Genomic DNA, 22821 nt, shown 5'->3' with positions numbered 1-22821 from the left:
TACCATTGTTGAAAAACTGGATAGGCTACTGACTGGATTTGCAGTCTTGTGGAAGAGGGTTATGATACCAGCCAGTAGCAACCTGGCTACTGAACGCCTCTATTACAGAATTAAGAGAAAGCTTATAACACAGGAAACTCATGCCTGTATTGTTATTGGACAATGCTTGTTTTCTCTAGTCCAATAAAAATCAGCTCAGCAAAGACTCATCTGCTGCAGGGAGACAAGTGTTGGACTGGGGTACTTTGAGCCCTTCAGATGGTTTAAGTGCATACCTACCCTTATGTTTGAAAAAGGTATGTTTCAAAGACAGTAGACCAGTATTCGGAGAATCTTTTAATGATCTCCATACAATACAGACAACATTCTAGGGAGCTCCATACAATACAGAAAGTACTATAGTGAGCTCCATACAATACAGAGATTACTATAGTGAGCGCCATACAATACAGAGATTACTATAGTGAGCTCCATACAATACAGAGATTACTATAGTGAGCTCCATACAATACAGAGATTACTATAGTGAACTCCATACAATACAGAGAGTACTATAGTGAACTCCATACAATACAGAGAGTACTATAGTGAACTCCATACAATACAGAGAGTACTATAGTGAACTCCATACAATACAGAGAGTACTATAGTGAACTCCATACAATACAGAGAGTACTATAGTGAACTCCATACAATACAGAGAGTACTATAGTGAACTCCATACAATACAGAGAGTACTATAGTGAGCTGCATGCAATACAGAGGGTACAATTTTAAGGGTTTAAACAGCCCTGGTGCAGCTTATTCTGAGCTGGAAGATCTAATCTTTAGATTTCACACTCAGACTTAGGCTGGGTACAACTACAGGTTTTTCAACCAATAATCGGGCCAATCACATGATAAATGACCGTTCGGCATGTGTAGTGTCTACTGCAAAAATGAACGATTATCGTTCCAAAGCACATTGTATCGTTTGATTTGATTTTTGAACTGGACTAAAAATCTTGTTCAATGACGGTACAATGTCGTTCCAATTCTGAGTGTGTATGCACTCAGGACCGGCAGTGCACATAGATCTCTATGGAGTGTGCAGAGTCACAATCTTTTCAGCCGATTGTTATGACAAATGAAAGATGAAGAGCACAGATCGGAAGGTAAATCATGTAAACCGCGTTTAGTGTGTACACATGAATCGGCACGCTGATCGGAACTTTATTCCCCCACCCCCAGTTGTGTGTAGAATCGTTAACGATATTGCATTGGGAGACGCGAGTAGTGTCTAACCAGCTTTACTTCTGTTGTAGAATCTTCTCCTATGATATGATTCCCAAGTCATTTCATGCATTGTTCAAAGTATCTCCCCTCCTCCCAGACACATGGCAAACTTAGCTATTTTTGCATGTGTTTGTAAAACCACACACCCAACTCAGGTATCAAAGCCGTTACCTGAAACTGACCAAACAGAGACAAAGGAAGGTGTTGGGACACTGGGAGGGTCACTTGCTTGTTACTGTTAGACACAGGCACTTCTCGTCTAGCTAAACCCTGAAATAGAGTATAGAACCAAGGGGACATAAGTATATTTACAAGTATTTCTTACCATTTGCACTTTATTACTACTTTAATGTGAATGTTAACTACTGCTATACATTTATATCTGATCTACAATACTGCTATCTTGAACTATATATTGCTAACTACTGCTATACATTTATATCTGATCCTTGCCACTACTGTATATACGTTGAACCTGTGGATTGTGATGCTATTTTATTTTGTTCTTATTCCGTTTCTGTTATTTTTAAAAAATTTATGTATTAAAGGATAAAGCACTGTTATCCTTTTTGTTTTCCTTATTTCTCTGATTAGAGTAGCATTCGGGAAGTGCATATGAGAGGATCAAACTGAGAATTTACGTGTGAAATATCAGTGCTTGCCCCTATTCCGAAACTGTGGCTTTCTGTTTACTTGTGTAAGTTTCCTCATGAGAGGTGTTGATTGCCATAGGTGAAAGAGTTCTACCCTATTGTATATGTGAATTTCTATCATGATTTTCCATCCTTGTGTTGTATACCTATTGGTTTAAGTATTGTGTTAATACTCATTGTTTTTGGCATTTGGAGTGTGGTAGTGGTATCCTCACAGGGTGTAATTGCCATTCATGAACGTATTACACTATTATATATTGTTTTTTATTCGAGGATATCTATATACCTGTGGACCTCCACTCGAAAGATCATCATTTTTACATCAGCATTTACGAAAATTGGAAGATCGGATGTCATATATCAAAGTGACTTTATGATAATAATTTGTACCATTAGTGTGGACTGGATTTTATTAGTTTTATAGTTTTTGTTTTTTTAAGTTTATAAATATATATATCTATCTCTCTATGCGCAAGTGATTAGCGCCGTATTGCTATACCAGTTTTGATCTTATATGCTATAGGCAACTTCTCCACTTTTTCAAACCCGCAGTTTAGTAAATATACCCCAAGTCTTTAGGGCAGAACCAGATCTGTCTATGTATTAGCAGCTAAAACAATATATGCAATGTAATGTAATGGATATTATAAATATGCACACGATTTAAGTAATTGAGAGAAGTATAGATAATGTGATTAAGTTCAATATACATTGACAGAGTATTTCCAAAGTGACTTGCCATAAGACCAGCAACACGAAGGAGAATATTAGAAGTAATAAATATATATATATATATATATATATATATATATATATATATATATATATATATATATATATATCATATAGAAAACTGTGCTGGTATGCCACTTTGTTGCATTATACTTGAATACATTTTGGAGCAAGTAATACATGTCTTGTAGGCCACTTTTTATCTACATATGGGGATAGCCCTCTGAAATGGTACTATATCTGTAACTATTCTTGAAAATGAATATAAAGAGATTTAAATACAATTAAGTAATTCACAGTTTAACTAACTGGTATAACACCCAAAACGGAGAAAGTGGTAGTCACTAGCTAGATTATGTTTAAATACCCCAGACAAGGTCTTAGAATTATCTTCTCTTGGTTATCAAAGCCCAATAATTACATTATCCTGTTTTTACCATGACATTATAATACAATAAACATAACTATGTTTTAGAATAATTCTGTAGGGGCTGTGTCTAAAGGAACACAAATCTGCAGTATGCATCTTTAATAAGCATCCAGTGTGGATCATGTTGTATTTCTACATCCTAGTTTGGCCAGGGATCAAGAGAGGACTGTTTGCCAGTGATTAATGCATGAAATGAAAGAATTAGTCGCTAATGTATTATATCAGGAATCAGTTCAGACCATCAGAAGGAGAGGAAAGCTTTTAAACCTTTTTGTAATAACAGACACAATATAGAGCTTTGCTTATATGTTTTAACGTTCAATTATAATACAAATATTAATGTGCCAAAAAGGGGAAGAATGTATCTCTGGGTTAGTAAAAGGAGGCATTCAGACATAAACTTTACCTTACATAGAAATTTCATGCAAAACAAAACAATTATAAATAAATATAATGTAAATAAATATTTCCGGTTTATAATGGAATCAGTGCCGTTTAGGTCTCTAACATGCTCCCTTTGACCAGTGCAAATAAACGTCTGCCAATAACGTCTCTTACAATTATCATGCACTTTGTAAGCACAAAATCACCTATCACAAAAAGCAGGATCTTTATTACCATGCTCTGACACTAAAGCATTGAAAACAATGTATCATCAAACATGTAAATTCTGCAATGAACAAGCTCTCTGTTATGTTACACAGATATTACAGGCAGTATCTCTTGTTTCAAATACTTAGCATTCGCTACACAGCAAGCATGCAACAAATAACTGGGACACAGCTCTACTTATGCAATGCAGTCACTTTCTGAAACAACCAGCCATCCCTGCATATCTCCATCGTAAGCAAGTTCAACGCACAATAAAATTAATCTGTATTCGCTAATAATTGCATCATTCAACAAGCTCCTCTTTCAGCTACCCGTAATCACATGCATGCAGTCACATCAGCTGCTGACAGCATCACGATAACTAGGATTTTCGTTTTTGTTTTTAAAAAGGGCTATTTGACTTAGTTATGGTGCAAGTTGCCATTTCCCTGGAGCCTGTATGGGCAGGGACCGGCCTGATGATATGCCAGCATGCCGGGCACAGTGACAGCAGCATCCCTTACCATGCACACCTGCAGCAGAGCAGTCAGTGGAGTATGTGGAGCAGCCTGTTAGAAGGAGGCGCTTTGCTGACAACCATTAGCCCTCAATCACAATAGGTCCAGTGTTAAAAGTTCCCTCCCTGCGACTACCCTATTAGATGCATCTATTAACCTTTCATTTGCCATTCCCTATATAGCTAATTTCTAATAACCCCCCATTTTTTCTTCTACATTTCCTGGTTACTCCTGCATCCATTTCCATATTTTCCAAATAAATATAACTAGAGCCAACCCCCAAATCTCATGCAGTTTTCATTACAGCATTTAACCCTTCCACTCCCACCACTTCTATATTAATTGGTTTGAACCAGAAATCCTTCTGGTCACATGTGTGGGGATAAAGACTGTCAGATCACTAACCCTCATTGGGCAGTTATAGGTTTTCTCATCATACCCTGTTGTTTGAGGGGAGGTAATACTTAGGTACCAGGACAATGACATAGGACAGTGTTGACTAACCTGTGACAGTCCAGGTGTTGTGAAACTACAAGTCCCATCATGCTTTGCCAATATATGGCAGCTTATTGCTGGAAGGGTATGCTGGGACTTGTAGTTTCACAACACCTGGAGTGTCACAGGTTAGCAAACACTGACATAGGACCATTCTATCAGCAATTGCTTATATATGTAACCATGAACACAAGCTTGCACCGTAAATCCCCGTATGTACTACACATGTTTCTCCATAGGGTATAAACACAGGGCTATGTTACTGCTGACACGTTTTACAGCCTCATAGAGATAACATCCTCCCCTATCGCCATCCCTACATCACTGGCATCACTCGTCTGCTGCTTTGCCAGCCTCAAATGAGGGCGTGTTAGAACCAGTCAGTCCTAACTGGGTCTAGAGCTCGGAGCCGCCCGCTTGTGTTCCTCTGCAGCCATCTTAACTGTGGGTAAAAGGTCCTCTTATCACCGTGGCAGAAAATAACCTTAGTAATTAAATTCGCGGCTAAGCACAGTAAGTGTGCGAACAAACTCTTGCAATGGGTACATTTTATTATTTATTACCAAGATAGCTCTTCAGCCATCTTGGTAAACGGTATTGAAATAAATGTGTTAGGAATGGACGGCGTGCCGGAGAAACTGTAACTAAACAGAAGATAATGGCCACTTTTGTGTAGTATTTGAGGATTATCACTAAGGGAATGGAAAGCTTTGCCCATATGAACTATGTCAGTCATCACGTCCTTGTCATGTGACTCGTCAGCCATGCCTGGGGGTCCACGCTGAGTTGTAGCTGCCCTGGTCATGCTTTCGGCACGTCTGTGTGTGTACACCATCTGCAGGTACATATCTCATGCATGCTCTCTCTGTCATATGTGAATAGGTTATTAGGCCAGGAGTGATGAGCAACCTTGGGCTCATCTGTGGTGGAATTCCGACTCAGCATGGCCTGTCTGTCAGAGGTACTGGCTGGGAGGGCATGTTGGGATTTGTAGTTCCACACAGATGGAGATCCACAGGTTGATTGCCTTTGGTTTTAGCACTTGTCACTATGATTTCCCACTGGTGCTCTTTTCACACGCAAAAAAGCAGGGTGTTGTTTGAACGTTCATATATTGCCTGTCAATGAAGGACATTGCCACCATATAGCTTTATATCTATCTATTGCAGTATCTCCGTTTGCTAAATATATGGGCTAGCAGACTTTTAGATAATCATGAATTTTAGATTAAAATTATTTTGGCACTATGGATCTTTGTGGACATCAACACTATAAATCCAAATTTCATGATTACTGATTTTCATTTCTGGAATTATGGATAATACCTATTGCAGCACTTGGTTAATTTCATAGCAGCCTCCTAGCATGCATTTCTTCTGTTAAGACTATGCACATAGGAATTCTTTTCCTGTCTGTCAATAATTTGTCAGTTTTTTTGTTTGTTTTTTTCTTTTCGATTCTTGTACTTGGAAGGGAGGTTTACTGCTAGGTTTTTACTATTGTGGATGTGTATATATGTAGAAAATCATCCATCATTTCTACATGCCTTTTTTCTTGTGTTTTTGTATATATATTCAGAGTTGCACTTAATACACCTTCAATTCACCACAGGAAAATGTTTATGTGGAATCAACCTTAAGCTTGCCACACCCTGCAATATCTTGGGTGGTGTTAAAATGACCGTAATGTCAGATGATTGCATTGTAATCAATAGGATCATTATTAGATATGATGGGTTGGAAGATAACTGTTATCGGCCTGCAAGTGCAGCTATCTTCCAATCCGAGAAACAAAGCAGCCAAATTGTGATTGGCCAAATGGAACAATGACCCTGGCGATTGACATTCATATCACGCATCCTGATCAGCCACCATTAAAATGAAAGGAAGACCTTGTATGTAGGATTGTCACATCCAAAAACAGTGCGAATACTGCATAGCTATACTGCAGTTATTTTAGATGCATGTAATATAACAGTTATGCACAATGACTGACTCATAGTGAGATTGACATATGGATGAAACCGTGTACCAATCAGTAAGTGTTAATGTGCATCATGGAAAAAAAAAATGAGGCAATAGAAGGAAGTTAATCAATGCGCATCGGGAAGGGGGAAGAGAGGCTAAGAGCGGAGAGTCGCCTTGGATAGCTACAAGGTTGACAAATGGAGGGATGGGTCTTCCATGGGGGAAAAGCATTAGTTCAGAAGTTGAGCAGAGCAACGGTGAAAGGATAGATGAATTTCTCCAAACACTTTTCATATATTCAATTTGATATGTTGGGCAGGGTTGACCTGATGACTAGGGGATAGGGTTGAGTTTTTCCAAACCACTGCAGTCCGGCAATTTGCAGAATTAAGGATGTTCCTGATAAGTCTATTATTGCATTTAGGGACATCTGGAATAGGTAGAGTGAACAAAGTAAATATTAGATTTGGCAGGACCAGGACAGTTGTGATAGAGATTGCAGTTTGAGGCAGTTATAGAAAGGACCCCTGTGGCCCATTCCTCCAGCAGCTGTCATAAGTGTTTGGAAGCATAATGTGTCATTTTGTTTAGACGTAGTACTACCTAAAGAGTCATTTTGTAAGCATTTCTTTTGATACACATGTTTATGGAAGACTTAGCTACACCTTCCCAAATCTCAGCCCATTCCTCTGAATTAAGTGCCTCCTGAATATCCATTTCCCAATTAATTTCACGCAGTTGAAATGAGCCCTTTAGATAAGTGGTTATTGAGGCAAAGTCTTTCTAACCGGGTAATGGGTCTAATCGAGAGTATGAAAGAAGTGGCTCATCTGCAGGCATTGGTTCAACTGCCTTTTTAATAGAACTGCCCATTGATATTCCATTCTAGGACTGAAGATCTGGAAAAGTGCCTGATTATGGAAGATCATTTTGATAGCTTATGTTCACACGCAGACATTTTGCAGCGATATGGGGGAGGAAACCAGAAGCAAAGTTCAGGTTATGCCATAGAGGGTTTAGTAAAGAGGGGTCTGCGATTAGGGTGTATATCTTGCAGCAGAATGGACAGGAGGGAGGGAAGGATAGGTTATTTTGAACGAGCTTGGACCTATCTTAACGTCGAGGGAAGCCAAAGAAAAGTGAGTGGGGGGCTGTTGTCAGAGCTGCTTATTTAATATAAACCCATACCTTTGTACTCAAGCGGGAGTACCTGTGAAGGGATGCAGAAACCTAAAATTTCTGTCTTGCTTGTGTTGATTTTGTAGTTGGATAGAGATGCAGGTGTGCAATGGGGGGGTCAGTTCCTCAGACCCCCCCTGTAAAAGGTGGCATTTTTTTAAATTATTTATAAAAGAAGTGGGCAAACCCAGCAATCCCTCTCTCTTTTCTCACTCTGTGAAACTAGGGGCTGTTGCCTTTTACTGCAGCGCACGGCCCCTACTGGCAGCCCTGCAGGTACAGACCTGGAAGATCGCAGCCGCCCCACTACGAAAAAGAAGAGGGCAAGAGAAAGTGACAGAATGAAACAAAAGGGACAGATCAACTGAAAGTGAGTAGTGTCCTATAAAGTGGTAATTATACAACATGGAGGGGGAGAGACTGGGTAAAAGAGGAGCCTCTAAACAGAACAATGTGGGGGGGGGGAGGTAGAAGGAAGAAATTAGAGAAGGGGATCAGCCTTCCTCTGCACCATGAGCCACACTCTGAGACATAGAGAGGACAGTGAGTAACAGAGTAGATCCTGCTCTGACCTCTACTCAGAGGAACAGCTCGTGCCTTTACTTGACTCCCCTCATGTTTGTGTGTCTGTGTCGTGCCCCCCCCCCCTCTTGCTCTTATGTGCCTTTCTCTAGCATGTTCCCCTATCCCTGTTTCCCGTTTGTGTTGTCTCTTTTTCTCCAATTAATTTGTGTACCTCTCTCTCTCCCTCTGTATTCCAATGTGTGCCCCCTTTTGTGTGTATGTGTACATGGGTTTATCCCCTTTTTGTTGGGGGCTCCTTCTTCCCACACAACATGGAAGATAGCATTTCTGGGGAGAGGTTCTCAAAAGGCCACCCACTCCAGCAATTAGTAGAAGCTGTTGTAAAATTAAAAAATAGATTACATTTATTTAAAAAAAACCTTTAAGAACGTTCATTCATTAAAAAAATGCTTTATTCAAGGAATACAGTATATTACTCTTTTGTCGCCATCTTGAGAAATCTTGAAATCCTGCGTTGGGCCCTGGAGTAAAATCTGCTGTCTCTCATCACATACATTAGGGAGAGAGATTAATGGTAAAGATAAGAAGAGACCTTATCTGTGCTCCCTTTTGTAGGAGAGATGGGAATGCAGCCAAATGAGGTAATAGGAAACCCTAGTCCTATTACTTTTAATAGTACAAAATTAAAAACTCCAAGGCGCAATGGGTTGTAGAAGTGGCCATGGGACATGTCACACTGATCTAGTACACCAGACAGAAAGTTGTGTATATGAAAGGCATTTATTCACATTAACAATTCTATATAGTCAGTATAGACACGTGATATACAGAAAGTTTAAGTGCACCAGCCAGAACTTGTAGAAAGATATATAATCAAATACAATGTCTGAAGATAAGGTATCACAGTAATCAAATGGTAGTATGCAAATGATAAAACAGAAACCAGAACAAATACACAAAAATATTGCTAAAAGAATTGATAAACAATATGAAAATGGTGCTGGAGGCACAGTTCATATAAGGATATCCAATGAACACACAGTAAATATTGCACTGTATATGGCGCAGTGGTCAGATGTCTGATCCAAGAGAGTGTGAGCACAATCCAGGGAAAGATAGGAAGCTCAAATAGTTTTTAAATACAGTGGGACTGAAGTCTCAAAGTGCTGAATAAGAAATGTAATGGCAGTCTGAAAAACGGGACACTTACATGTGTGTTTTTCTCCATGTACTCCATGTCATCATCTTAACGGAACTCTTCTTGCCCCTCCTGAATAAGAGGTCCCAAATGTCAGATGTGAGATGTGCCCAGCGGTTAGATGTGTCCACCGGCTGTAGGTAAACTGTGTCTGGATTGCGTATAGGATGGAGCTACTGACTGGTATTGGCGCAACTAAACAAGGAGGCGCGGAGTGTAACGCACCCCTAGTTTTCACACCCACAAGGAGGTTTGGGCTTGGTTGCAAGAGGTGTGCAGGTCGCGATTCTCCAAGACAGTTACCAGTGAAGTAGTAGTGAGAGTATTCAAGCCAATCCGGAAATGCAGTACCAAGGGTGATCCAAGAGGAAGGTCAGAATAGCTGAGGTCAAACCAAAAGGACAAAAGAACCAAATCAGTATCCAGGAGCATGGTCAAAGAGTAAGCCTGGTCAAATCTGGTGTATCAATAGGAAGCAGGATATCTCACAAGAAACGCTGGAGGCAGGTGAAACCTGATACTCTGCCACCCTAATGGTGTCAGAGCTGGGTTTAAATAGAGGCTCCTGGGGGTTGATAGGTTGGTGGTCAATGATGACACTGACCATGACACAGAGTGCTGAAAAGAGCATTCCGTTGCCTAACAATGGGACATGCTACTGTGCATGTGCCCGGTGGCAGCCGGACGGCCGGGAGAGTTATGTCCCTGTTGCCTGGGCGCCAGGGTACCCTCAACCAGAAATTGCAGGTGGCCATCCCAGCTCTATGGAGAGATGCGGGGATGTTGCCTGCAAAGCCGATTCTGGGTGCTTGTAGACTAATAACTGCTGTGTGTTCCACGTTGCGCTGGTGCCATCTGTGAATGCGCAGTTTCAGAGAGAGGTGCAGCGGAGATGTTGCGCTCTGATTAGCACAGATTAGGCTCTTTATCGCGTCAAATAAATGTCCATAAACGTTAGAAGCGCTTGTGCCGTCTGTGAGCCTGCGGCTATCGAAAGAGTCTCCGTTGGGATACTGCTGCTTTTATTCTCACATGTTAAGCTCTGTATTGCTCCAAAGAATGTCCATAAGTGTGAATAAATATCAGAAAAAGTGTAGCAATGTCTATGCCCAATGCGTTTCGCCCATATCAATCAACAGGCTTCTTCAGGGATGAATTGAAAATGATGACATAATCGGTTAGGTGTGAGTTTTATATAGTCAAAAGATACACCCATTAATTATCTTAATAGGCGTAGGAGTGCATACAGCTGCTGCTAGATCTTCCTTGTTGGAGAATATCCTTAACTTAGGACCTCAATGTCCATGATATTACTATTGAAGAAAACAATAGTAAAAATTTGGAAACAGCCTATTGATCGCATTCCTGAAGCAGTACACAGAGACAGCCCTCTGAACCTAGAGTGACGTGAGGAGGCACTAGAACTAGGAACAAAACCCAAAATAAGATGATGAACACAGGATATTTTTTTTTTTGTAAATCTCTTTTTTATTGAAAGATTGAACAGCTTTTACAAACATATCTATTTTGCATAGAACAATGCATTAAGGATATTCAGAAATCTTACATAAAGACACATGTACATGAACACGATTCGACAGTAGTTCAGCATAAAAATAAAGTACCATTTAGTATTCAATAATACATCATGTAGGGATGGGGGCAAGACAAAGAGGAATAGAGAGAGGGAGAGAAAGGTAGAGCGGGAGGGGGGGGGGAGAGAGTAAGGGGGGTTCATTTATTCCACTGAGGATATAGTGGTGAATCCTTGAATTCGAGCCACTCAAACCATATGTAATGATATTCCCTGTATTTGTCCTTTGAGGAATAGAGTATGTCGTCCATTATTCTATAGGATTCTATTCGGGCAAACCATTCTCTAATGGTAGGGATATTCGGGGATCTCCAATGTACTGGAATCACGGCCTTTGCCGCGTTGCTAAGGTTTTTAATTGTTGATTTTTTGTATTTAGAGATTGTCATTTTATTATAATTCAATAACCAGTATTTGGGGCAATTGGGTGGCTCAACGCCCGTTATTTCTTTAGTAATTAGAAGGACTGCATCCCAAAAAGTTCTAAGAGCTATGCATTCCCACCATACATGTAACGGAGTGCCCGGCGCCGACATACATCGCCAGCACACGTTCGACATCCCAGGAACCATCCTAGCCAGCAAGCTAGGACATCTATACCATCTAGTCATCACCTTATACTGTGTTTCCACCACCCGTATACTGACCGAGCTCGACTGGGTGCGTAAGAAGATATCTTTCCATTCTTGTTCAGATATCGAGCAAGTCAGCTCCCTCTCCCAGTGTCGTATGAAGGTGGGTTGTTTATTAAAGGTGTATTCAATGAGATTACCATAGATGAGAGATAGAGTATGTCTAGGATATAGCGGAGAGGTACATAAAGATTCAAACTGTGTAAGCGGCCGCCCCACAGACTCCCGTACCTCCAAGGATCCGAGAAAATGGCGGAGCTGTATGTATCTCCAAATCTCCGCATTCGGAAGTTTCCATTTAGATTGGAGATCGGCGAAAGGCAAGACCCCAGACGCGCCCACCAGCTGGCCAACCCTGCGGAGCCCCGCCCCAATCCAATGTCTGAATGTCTGTCTAGCAAGTCCTGGGGGAAACCCCGGGTTGTCAAATATCGGGGTCAAAGGCGAGTGTCGTGAGGAAATGTGGGAAACCGAGCGCAATCTGGCCCATCTAGCCAGAGTTGGTGTAACAGTCGGGTGAATGACTTTAGGGAGTGGGTGCAGCCATGTTGAAAATTGAAGTGCCTTGCCTGCAACGTAGCTCTCGATCCAGACCCACTGTTTGTCCAGTCTCTGTCTCGTCCAGTCCACCACCCTATTTAACATAGCCGCATCGTAATATAATGCAAAGTTGGGGAGTTGTAGTCCCCCAGCGTGCTTGCGCATATAAAGTGTATCATGTTTAAACCGGGGGCGTCTACCCTTCCACACAAAATCCCTGACTGCTTTATATAACGTCTTAAACCAATAAGTGGGGAGGTGTATGGGGAGCGTTTGAAGCAAGTAGAGGATCCGTGGTAATACATTCATTTTAACCACATTGACTCTGCCTATCAGGGAAAAGCCTTTTGGGCACCAGTTTCTCAAGTCCCTACAAATTGAGCTGGTGATAGGAGTAAAATTGTCTTCAAAAATCTTTGTGTTGTCTTTGTTGATAAACACCCCCAAATATTTGAGTCGTGATGGATGCCACGTGAATGAGAATGCTGGCTTCAGGCCTTCAACTACTGCCTCGGGCGCAGAGATGTTGAGAGCTACCGATTTTGAGTAGTTAATTTTAAAGCCAGATAGCTCGCCATATTGCTGAAATTCTGATAGTAAATTAGGGATCGAAACCACAGGGTTAGTGAGTATTGCCAGGAGGTCATCCGCGAATAGGGCCAATTTAAAGCTTTTGTCCTCCATCTGTAGACCAGAGATATCAGGGTTTGCCCGGATAGAGCGGGCCAATGCTTCCATACACAAGATAAAAATCAAAGGAGACAAAGGACATCCCTGTCTGGTACCGTTAGATATTATAATGGGTTCTGATAGTTCCCCATTTACTCTGACCCTTGCAGTTGGCTGCGTATACAAGGCAGCAATTCGAGCCATACTCCGAGGGCCTAAGCCCATGTGACTAAGTACCCCCTTCATAAATTCCCAATCTACTCTGTCAAATACCTTTTCGGCATCTGTGGATAGTAAAACTGTTGGGATATTGGCAGTATGTGCATATTGTACTAAATTGATTATCTTAGTGGTGTTGTCCCTCGCCTCCCTCCCTGGAACAAACCCCACCTGGTCAGAGTGAATGATTTGGGTCAAATATGGTTTTAATCTATTTGCTATCAGCTTAGCGTAAAGCTTAATGTCCCCATTAAGTAGAGAGATGGGCCTATAACTAGCACATGAAGCTGGATCTTTCCCTTCTTTTGGCAATACGGTAATCTGAGCAGCTAGCGTTTGAGGGGAAAAGTGTTTCTGGGCAGAAATAGAGTTAAAGGCCTGTAGCAAGAGAGGGGCTAGCTGTGCTTTGAAAGTTTTGTAGTAAAGAATGGTGAAACCATCCGGCCCCGGGCTTTTCCCTGATGGTGTCGTCTTGATCGCCTCTTCCAGTTCCTCGATCTTAAAGGGTTCTTCTAATAATTGTACGGCATCCTCATCTAATGTGGGAAAATCTATGCGCTTAAGGTATTCTGCTATGCGAGCCTGTTTGGTCGGGTGGTTGGCTGTGTTCAGCGTGTCGAACAAATTGTAAAGCTTAGTGTAATAGGTCTGGAATGCCCCAGCAATATCAGTGGTGTGAACTAGTGTGGACCCTGCGTCTGTCTTAATCTGAGGAATATATAGTTGGGCTCTCTGTTTGCGCAGAGCACGCGCCAGAAGCTTCCCTGGTTTATCTCCCCACTGATAAAACTGGTTCTGACATCTACGTAGGTCGTGTTTAATTTTATCTGACATTAATTGGTTCAGAGTCTTCCTGGTTTCTGTCAATTCTGTCATAACAGAGGGATCTAAGAAAGATTTGTGTCGCGTTTCTAGTGTCTTGATTTTTTCTAGGAGTGAGTCCCTATATGCTATTCTTTCTCGCTTTCTGATCGCACCTATTTGGATAAGTTTACCTCGTATAACGCATTTATGAGCTTCCCATAAAGATATCTTTGAAATGTCAGGGGTGTCATTAGTCTGGACATAATCCGTAATGGCCTCTTCTATCACTGTCTTGTTATGCGCTTCCTGGATTAAGAGCTCGTTTAGCCTCCAGGTGAAAGGTCTACTTCCTGTCCTGGAAATAGAGAGCGTCAGATACACCGGCGCATGGTCAGACCATGTAATCTGGCCTATAGCTACTTCTGATATCAGGGGCAAATGGTTGTGAGTAAGAAAGAAATAGTCCAGTCTCGAATATGTATTATGTGGGTGCGAAAAGAAAGTATAGTCGCGGTCTGTGGGGTGTTTGAGACGCCATGCGTCGACCAGCTGGGAACACAGGATATTTTTAACTTAAGTTGATTACTCTTAGCGACCCTCAAATACAAGTGTTTAGCAAGGGCCTTAAACTCGCCCCAGTACAAAAATGAACAAATTCAATACGTAAATAGACATACAAAGATTTATTTCTAGGCTTTCCTTAAAGACACTTTTTATGCAAGAAAACAGAAGCAAAAACACAATGACTGCATTGGATACTACACCTTTTATACATATGGGGTTCAAAAGAAATCTGCTTGTTGCACAAACTATATGAAATGATCTTTTGTGGTAGCTTTCCAAATGCTGGTAGAAGAAGATCTGGACAAACGTCCCTTAGTTAATAAGCATTCTGGGCAGAATCTCACAAAAATAGAGAAAGAAGTGATTAGAGAATTAAACGACTCCATTACATTCAAACCCGCAGATAAAGGAGGGGGAATTACGATTCTCAATAAATCTGATTATGAGTAAGAAACACTAAAACAGATTGAAGATGCTCACTTACGAATCCTTACTCAGTGACCCTACTTTATTCTACAATAGAGACCTAGGAAAACTCACAAAAGCTTTACAGGACGGGATTATTAACAGACATGAACTTAGTTTCCTTCACCGTAAACATCCCAAAACACCAATGATGTATTGCCCTCCTAAGATCCACAAAATCTTACTCAAGCCCCCCTGGAAGAACCATTGTCTCTGGGATCGAAACCCTTTCATCAAATTTGTCAACAATTTTCTTCAACCCTCGGTTGTTAAGCAACAAAGCTACCTTAAGGACACCTTTGACGCTCCTTACATGTGACATCACATCCCCTATACGATTATAGAGAATGAGGCTCATAGATTCGCGGGACGGCAATGGGTAGTAAATCTGCGACAAATTGTGCAAATTTGTTCGTGGCACATAGGGAGGAGATGAATATATGGACAAACAACCTGTTTCCTAGGGACATCCCCCTTTGGCAGAGATACATAGATGATATGGTCTGTATATGGAAAGGTTCCTAGGAAAATTTCACCAGTTTCATAAATTACAAGAACATCAATCGCCATAACCTGAGATTCACAGCTAATACAAACGATCAGAGAGTTGAGTTTCTTGATTTAGAAATGTATACAGAAGGGGATGTTCTTAAGACTAAGACCTTTGTTAAGAAAGTGGACTGTAATACTTATATTCCAGCCTCAAGTAAACACCATCATTTGTGGCTGAGGAACATCCCCAATGGGCATGTTCCTCAGCCAAACGTGCACTCAAAACTCCCCTCTTTCTCAAAGCCTGCCAACCATCCACTTAACTCCCATCTCCTCCGCTCATTCTCCCATTCCCTCAACTGGCTCCTCTTGTGCCTGGTCTGTTTAACCCTCCCTTAGGATGTAAGCTCGCATGAGCAGGGCCCTCTTCCCTCCTGTCTCGTTACCCGTTCTTCTGCTCCGTGTCTATTGCATCTGCTTGCCTGGAGTTTCTGAAGTATTGGTACTTTTGTTTATTGTTCTGTACTGTTATACCCTGTATAGTCTACTGTTTGTACCATGTGCGGCGCTGCGGAAACCTTGTGGCGCCTAACAAATAAATGATAATAATAATAATAATAATAAGAAACTGCACTGACCTTGAGGCATATGTAAACCAAGCCTCATCCTTCGAAGAAAGAGTCCTCGCAAAGAATACAGAGACAGTTAACAGCGCTTACCATGACACTCTTAACTTAGACAGGGAGTCACTCCTAATCCCGACAAGAAAAATACTGACAAAGCAGAAACTAACGTGATCCTGTTCACACCATTCAGTAGCAACTCTCTAACGATTTTTAGAAAATCCTTCACAAACAATGGCCTATCCTTCTCAAAGGTGACACATTAGCTAAAATCCTCCCTCAAAAACCTTTGGTTGTTATAGGAAGGCTGAGAATCTTAGGAATAAGATGGTCTTCCTCTAACCTGAGACATGGTGAGGGGAAGGGAAAGAAGGTTTCTACTTCTGTAACCGCTGACATACATGCAAATCTACTGGGCAGAATATGACCAAGCCCATAACCACCTTCAAAACACATACTACAGAGAAAGTTTAAGGTTAAAAGCAAATTATCTTGTGATACTGTAGGGGTTGTCTACCTTTTAGAATGCCCCTGCGGACTTCAATATGTAGGGATTATGATTAGGAGTGTACACATCAGAGTGTCTGAACACCTTAGGAATATCAATAAACAACTCAACGCTCATAATATGTCAGACCATTTTGCAATATACCATAAACATGACCCTACCTCCCTTAAATGTATGGGTATAAAAAAGGTCCCTAAACACTGGAGAGGGTGAGACCATGTCAAATGTATTTCTTGGGAAGAAGCCCCCTAATTTATGATCTGGGCACTCTCTTATGAAACAGTAAGACCCCACCTGGACAGAGGCGGAGAGGGCCCAGCGAGAAACTTACCTTTCACAAAGTGGTAGTGCAGCTTTTCTCTCAGACACCATGTTATTTTAGCAAATATGTGTAATATATTAAATATCAAATATATTTAATTTGAGCCACATATTTAATAGTACAATTATCCTTTAGGTAATGTCTAGTGGTTTGGCTACTGTGGCATAGATAAAGAAAAAATCTGCATGTATCTACGCATGCTCGAGAGTTGTCATAAATACAGAGTGTTTAAAACCAGCAGCTGCAAACTTTAGGCTATTATCTGAAGAGTTATAATGTGATGCAGCAGTGCCAGGTATAATGTGATGCAGCAGTGCCAGGTATAATGTGATGCAGCAGTGCCAGGTATAATGTGATGCAGCAGTGCCAGGTATAATGTGATGCAGCAGTGCCAGGTATAATGTGATGCAGCAGTGCCAGGTATAATGTGATGCAGCAGTGCCAGGTATAATGTGATGCAGCAGTGCCAGGTATAATGTGATGCAGCAGTGCCAGGTATAATGTGATGCAACAGTGCCAGGTATAATGTGATGCAGCAGTGCCAGGTATAATGTGATGCAGCAGTGCCAGGTATAATGTGAAATGTTTGCATGCTGTGCTAGATGCTAGATTATAATGGTCTTTAAAATGGTATTATTTCTACTTTCCATACCAGCTTACGCCGTACCAAGGTTTTATTGAAAATGACAGTTGGTTCAGAGTTTCCCCAAACCATAAGAATGGCTTCCAGCACGGCTGCTAACCGAAATCTTTTGCGATGGGATTTGTCACCAGAGAACATTCAAACCAGGACAGAAGAACTCATCACGAGAACGAAGAGTGTTTATGATGCAGTTGCTGCGCTGGAGGTGGAGAAAGTCACATATGAAAATACTGTAAAGGTTTTGGCGGACCTGGAACTTGAGTATGCAGGTAAAACCTATTACTGTCTGTATGAAGTGAAACTATTCCTTTATAAAATGGAGACAGGCGTTTTGTTCACTAATATATTATTGGTGAATATACAGCCCATACATTCAATAGGAATTAGTACTGAATTTACCGGCCACCCTTGCCATACTCACTATCCATTTCCACAGACCTCCATGCCACCAACATCATCCACGTGTCTATTATATTTAAATTATAAACCGTCATTAACAGCATAAGATAAATAAATGTATTAAGATGTTAAAACAGATTACACTAATCCTGGAATCTGATTCTTGAATGCTGATTCAGTCCCTTTTTAATAAATGTTGTTTTTGTAAGAATGTAAAGAGAATCCGTCACCAAAAGTTAGATCATTCTTTTTATGTTTTAAAATGTATTTTGTTTAATATTGAGGGTTTTGGTTTTTTTTAGGAAATTTCTATGTTTAAATAAATGGTAATTTCGGTATAATGCAGTCAATTTATTTTTAGATTACATGCATTGATTGAGATGACATGTGGGAGCATTTTATGACAGGTGGGAGGTCTGCGTGGCATGTGAGAGCATTTTATGACGGGTTGGAAGTCTGCGTGGCATCTGAGAGCATTTTATGACAGGGGACGTCTGCGTGGCATCTGAGAGCATTTTATGACAGGTGGGAGGTCTGCGTGGCATGTGGGAGCATTTTATGACAGGTGGGAGGTCTGCGTGGCATGTGGGAGCATTTTATGACAGGTGGGAGGTCTGCGTGGCATGTGGGAGCATTTTATGACAGGGGACGTCTGCGTGGCATGTGAGAGCATTTTATGACAGGTGGGAGGTCTGCGTGGCATCTGAGAGCATTTTATGACAGGTGGGACGTCTGCGTGGCATCTGAGAGCATTTTATGACAGGTGGGACGTCTGTGTGGCATCTGAGAGCATTTTATGACGGGTTGGACGTCTGCGTGGCATCTGAGAGCATTTTATGACGGGTGGGACGTCTGTGTGGCATCTGAGAGCATTTTATGACAGGTGGGACGTCTGTGTGGCATCTGAGAGCATTTTATGACGGGTGGGACGTCTGCGTGGCATCTGAGAGCATTTTATGACCGCTCTGAGGTCTGCGTGACATGTAGGAGCATTTTATGAAAGTTGGGACGTCTGCGTGGCATCTGAGAGCATTTTATGACAGGTGGGACGTCTGCGTGGCATGTGGGAGCATTTTATGACCGCTCTGAGGTCTGCGTGACATGTAGGAGCATTTTATGAAAGTTGGGAGGTCTGTGTGGCATCTGAGAGCATTTTATGACAGGTAGGACGTCTGCGTGGCATGTGGGAGCATTTTATGACAGGTCCAAGGTCTTTGAACATCATAAGCTAGTTTACCTTTACGTTGAATTACCATATAACAGTATACTCCTTTTTGGAAAGAACTACCCCTTTATAATTACTAAGAACAGTAATTTTAATCTACAAAAAAAAATGTAGCCTGACCACTGATTGTTCCCAATAGCAGTGTGATCACCAACTGTTTTACCCATTAGTATGGAACAGATATTATTTCTCAAGTTACTACAGCATGTTTTACAGTCAGGTAGTGTCCGATATTGAAATGGTCTAACAGTTACTGCCCTGATAAAAAAAACTAGAAACGCTCTATTTTATCCATACTCCCCGGCAGCACTTTTACATATCCCTAGATCCCTGATACCGCCTCAATTTGATAAGAACATCTTTTTTAAGGATACACATAAAGCATGGATTCATATTAATAAGAAATCTAATAGGGACTTAAAAACGACCAGCTTTCTTCCGATTTGGGGTAAAGTTTTTTATGTATCTCCAGCTGAGACACTATGCAAACTCAAATCTAGACCCGAGAAAATCTATGGGGAAACCAGATAGTTTGGAAGGTTTGCTCTCCTTTCTGAAAAATGTGAAATTTAGAGTTAGGTATATATATGCAGATTTATTATCTACACAAAACATAACCACCTGGAATCAAACAGTGAAGGCTTGGCAAAAAGATATCTCCAGTATAAACGAGCCATTCACTTTAACTTGCCACTTTGAATCGGTATGGAAATCGCTATCTACTGCTCATCTCCAGGAAGTACATTTAAAGGTGATTCATAGAGCATAAATACCACAGTCAAGGCGTCGTTTTATGGTTGAAGGAGAGACAGGTCTTTGTCCAAAATGTAAATTCCAAAGAGCAAATTGGTTGCACAATTTCTGGGGCTGCAGGAAGATTAGAAAATTTTGGTATAAGGTTGTTAACTTTATTAACAACTCATTTAAGATAGGAGTTACATTGGCTGCAGAACCTCTCCTATTAGCTGATTTTAGTAGTTGGAAGGACTCCCTACCCTCCTCTGAAGTTTTAGCTGCCCTGACAGTAATAGTTACGGTAGCAAAGAAACTGATTTTGCAATATTGGACATCACCAGTATCCCCGAACCTAGAGATGCTCAAAATTGAAATTTTGGATATTGTATATTTGGACAGAAGAGCCACTCTCCCGGACATAGAGAAAAATGAGGGTGAGGTTTCAAAAGAAATGGGGCATTTACATTGAATCACTGGAATCTTCGGTCCAACAAAACATTTATAAGTTATTTGAATATACTACTTGGTATCTACTTAGACAATTAAGCTAATTAGGCCTGATTGAAGAGATAAGCCTATAGGATCGAAGGGAATTGCTTTGTTCTCTGGGAATCTTAAGACCTGAACTTACTCTCTAGATTCAATCACTCTACACTCCCTTAAGATATGGACAAATATTAGGTTAGAAAAAGGAATGATCTGTCTTGACTATCTGACCATTACTAAGTAAAAAAAGGCAACTACTTCCCCCCCTCCCCCACCCCCCTTTCACTCTTCCCCTGACCCTAAAAAAAAAAAAAAAATATATATATATATATATATATATATATATATATATATATATATATATATATATATATATATATATATTTATTAGTTTTTCTTTTTTCCTTTTACTTATCAATCTTGTTTTTGGGTTGACAAATACCATTACCATTAAGACATATTTACAGACGTATAAAAAGAAAGATTTACATAATGTTAATGCATAATTTTGAAAATCTTGAATGTATTTGAAATGTATCAAAATAAGTGAATGGTATTTTGTACTTTGTTCTTGTTATTGTTACTGTCATCTCTGAGAAAAACGAATAAGAAGATTTAAAAAAAAAAAAAAACCAGTTACTGCCCATGGAAAAAAAACCTTTTTCTTTTGATGTTGTGTTATAAATGATGACCTGATTCATTCTATAAACTGACATATGTGGGTTCTGGTCAATCTGCTGCACTGCATCCTTGTTGTCATATGACAGTAATGTCACAGTGTGATAACAAGTCCACCCAATGAGAGAGATTGTATTAAGTGATTCTATGAGATGACTGCTGTAGCTGTCGGGTCTTAAAGTAATTATTTGCCAGGACTCATTTTTATGAATGAATGTACTAATTGGTTTACATTTATCATAGGGGCCTTCACCCGTGCACATCATGGCCACCTTTCCGCTAACCATGACTTTATCATCTCTTGACAGTGGAGAGAAGCATGTTAGATTTTCCCCAGCACATGTCCCCATGCAGGGACGTGCGTACAGCCAGCACGCAAGCTGACAAAAGGCTGTCTGATTTTGATGTTGAAATGAATATGAGAGAAGATATATTTAAAAGAATTCTCCACTTTCATGTGAGTATAATAATGTGGTATATACTAGCAGCGAAATGTAGGTTATGTCAGAATGTAACATTTGTTCATAAATATATGATAAATAAATATAATTTTTCATGCTCTCTTGACTGATACTGGTATAATGGTGAATCTGAAGCTTAAATTACATTGTCACATCTTTATTCAACTTTGCATTTCAATACAATGTACTGCTGTATGTTGTAACTCCTTTGTCTGTCTGTTAATACCCAGTCCTGTTTTATTACTGTGTTTGTTCCCAATTGTAAAGCGCTGTAGAATATGTTGGCGCTATGTAAATAAATGGTAAAATTAATATGTCATCGCTCAGTTTCAGGACTTCAAGGTTTTAGAACAGGGGTGACCAACCAGTGGGAGACCAAGAGCCAACAAAATATCTATAGGTACTGCAGAGAGCCAACTTTACTTTTTATATGTGTGTGTGTATACATGTGCCTAGTATAAACACACACATACATTGAAAATATGACATTATTTACAATATCTTGCTAAGCAAAAAGGAAAATATCCAAAATGTTCAAAATAATCATCAAATCAGCACAGGTCTGCACTGTACAGCTCTTATCTCACTGCTGTTTTCAGCAGAGGAGGGTTCAAAGGTAGTAGCTCATACTGCTAGTATATCCTCAATCCCTCAGACCTCTTAATGTGTCCATCTGACCTTTTTATTTGCCGATCGGATCTCCCCACTTGCTCCTCACAGGCCCATCAGCCACCTCACAGGCCCATCAGCCTCCTCACAGGCCCATCAGCCACCTCACAGGCCCATCAGACCTCCCCACATGTCCCTTACATGCCTATCAGACCTCCTCACAGGCCCATGAGCCACTTCGCAGGCCCATGAGCCACTTCGCAGGCCCATCAGCCCTCCCCACATGTCCCTTACATGCCCATCAGACCTCCCCACATGTCCCTTACATGCCCATCAGACCTCCCCACATGTCCCTTACATGCCCATCAGACCTCCCCACATGCCACCAGATGTCCCCGCATGTCCCTTGCATGCCTATCGGCTTCCCCACACTCCATCAGATCTACCCACATTCCATCAGACCTCCCCACATGCTCCATACATCAAACCTCCCACATGCCAACAGACCTCCACAAATACCATCACATCTCCTTACATGCCCATTAGCCTTTTCACATGCCAGCAGATCTCTCATGCCCCATACTTGTCTG

General features: G+C 40.9%; 2 protein-coding genes across 5 annotated transcripts in view; one reads left to right on the top strand and one right to left on the bottom strand.

The window, feature by feature from the left end:
- Positions 1-4293, bottom strand: part of SGTB (small glutamine rich tetratricopeptide repeat co-chaperone beta) — a 55520-nt gene extending 51227 nt beyond the window's left edge. For both annotated transcript variants that reach the window (XM_075182771.1, XM_075182781.1), the window contains exon 1: positions 4206-4293. The gene's annotated coding sequence lies outside the window, so the exon portion shown is untranslated. The remainder of the gene's footprint in view (positions 1-4205) is intronic.
- Positions 4294-5110: 817 nt separating this feature from the next.
- The window catches only part of NLN (neurolysin), a 59361-nt gene continuing 41650 nt past the window's right edge, over positions 5111-22821 (top strand). The window contains exons 1-3 of one of the 3 annotated variants that reach the window (XM_075182748.1): positions 5111-5207; positions 17651-17907; positions 21470-21618. In XM_075182748.1, the coding sequence (XP_075038849.1) occupies positions 17679-17907; positions 21470-21618 (378 nt within the window). In that variant the 5' untranslated portion in view covers positions 5111-5207; positions 17651-17678. The other 2 variants (XM_075182742.1, XM_075182759.1) reach the window with 2 other exon arrangements.

This window comes from Mixophyes fleayi, chromosome 1 (genome assembly GCF_038048845.1).
Source record: "Mixophyes fleayi isolate aMixFle1 chromosome 1, aMixFle1.hap1, whole genome shotgun sequence".
Taxonomy (NCBI): domain Eukaryota; kingdom Metazoa; phylum Chordata; class Amphibia; order Anura; family Limnodynastidae; genus Mixophyes; species Mixophyes fleayi.
Note: the sequence above shows the minus strand (reverse complement) of the source record. Positions and strands in the feature narration are given on the sequence as shown.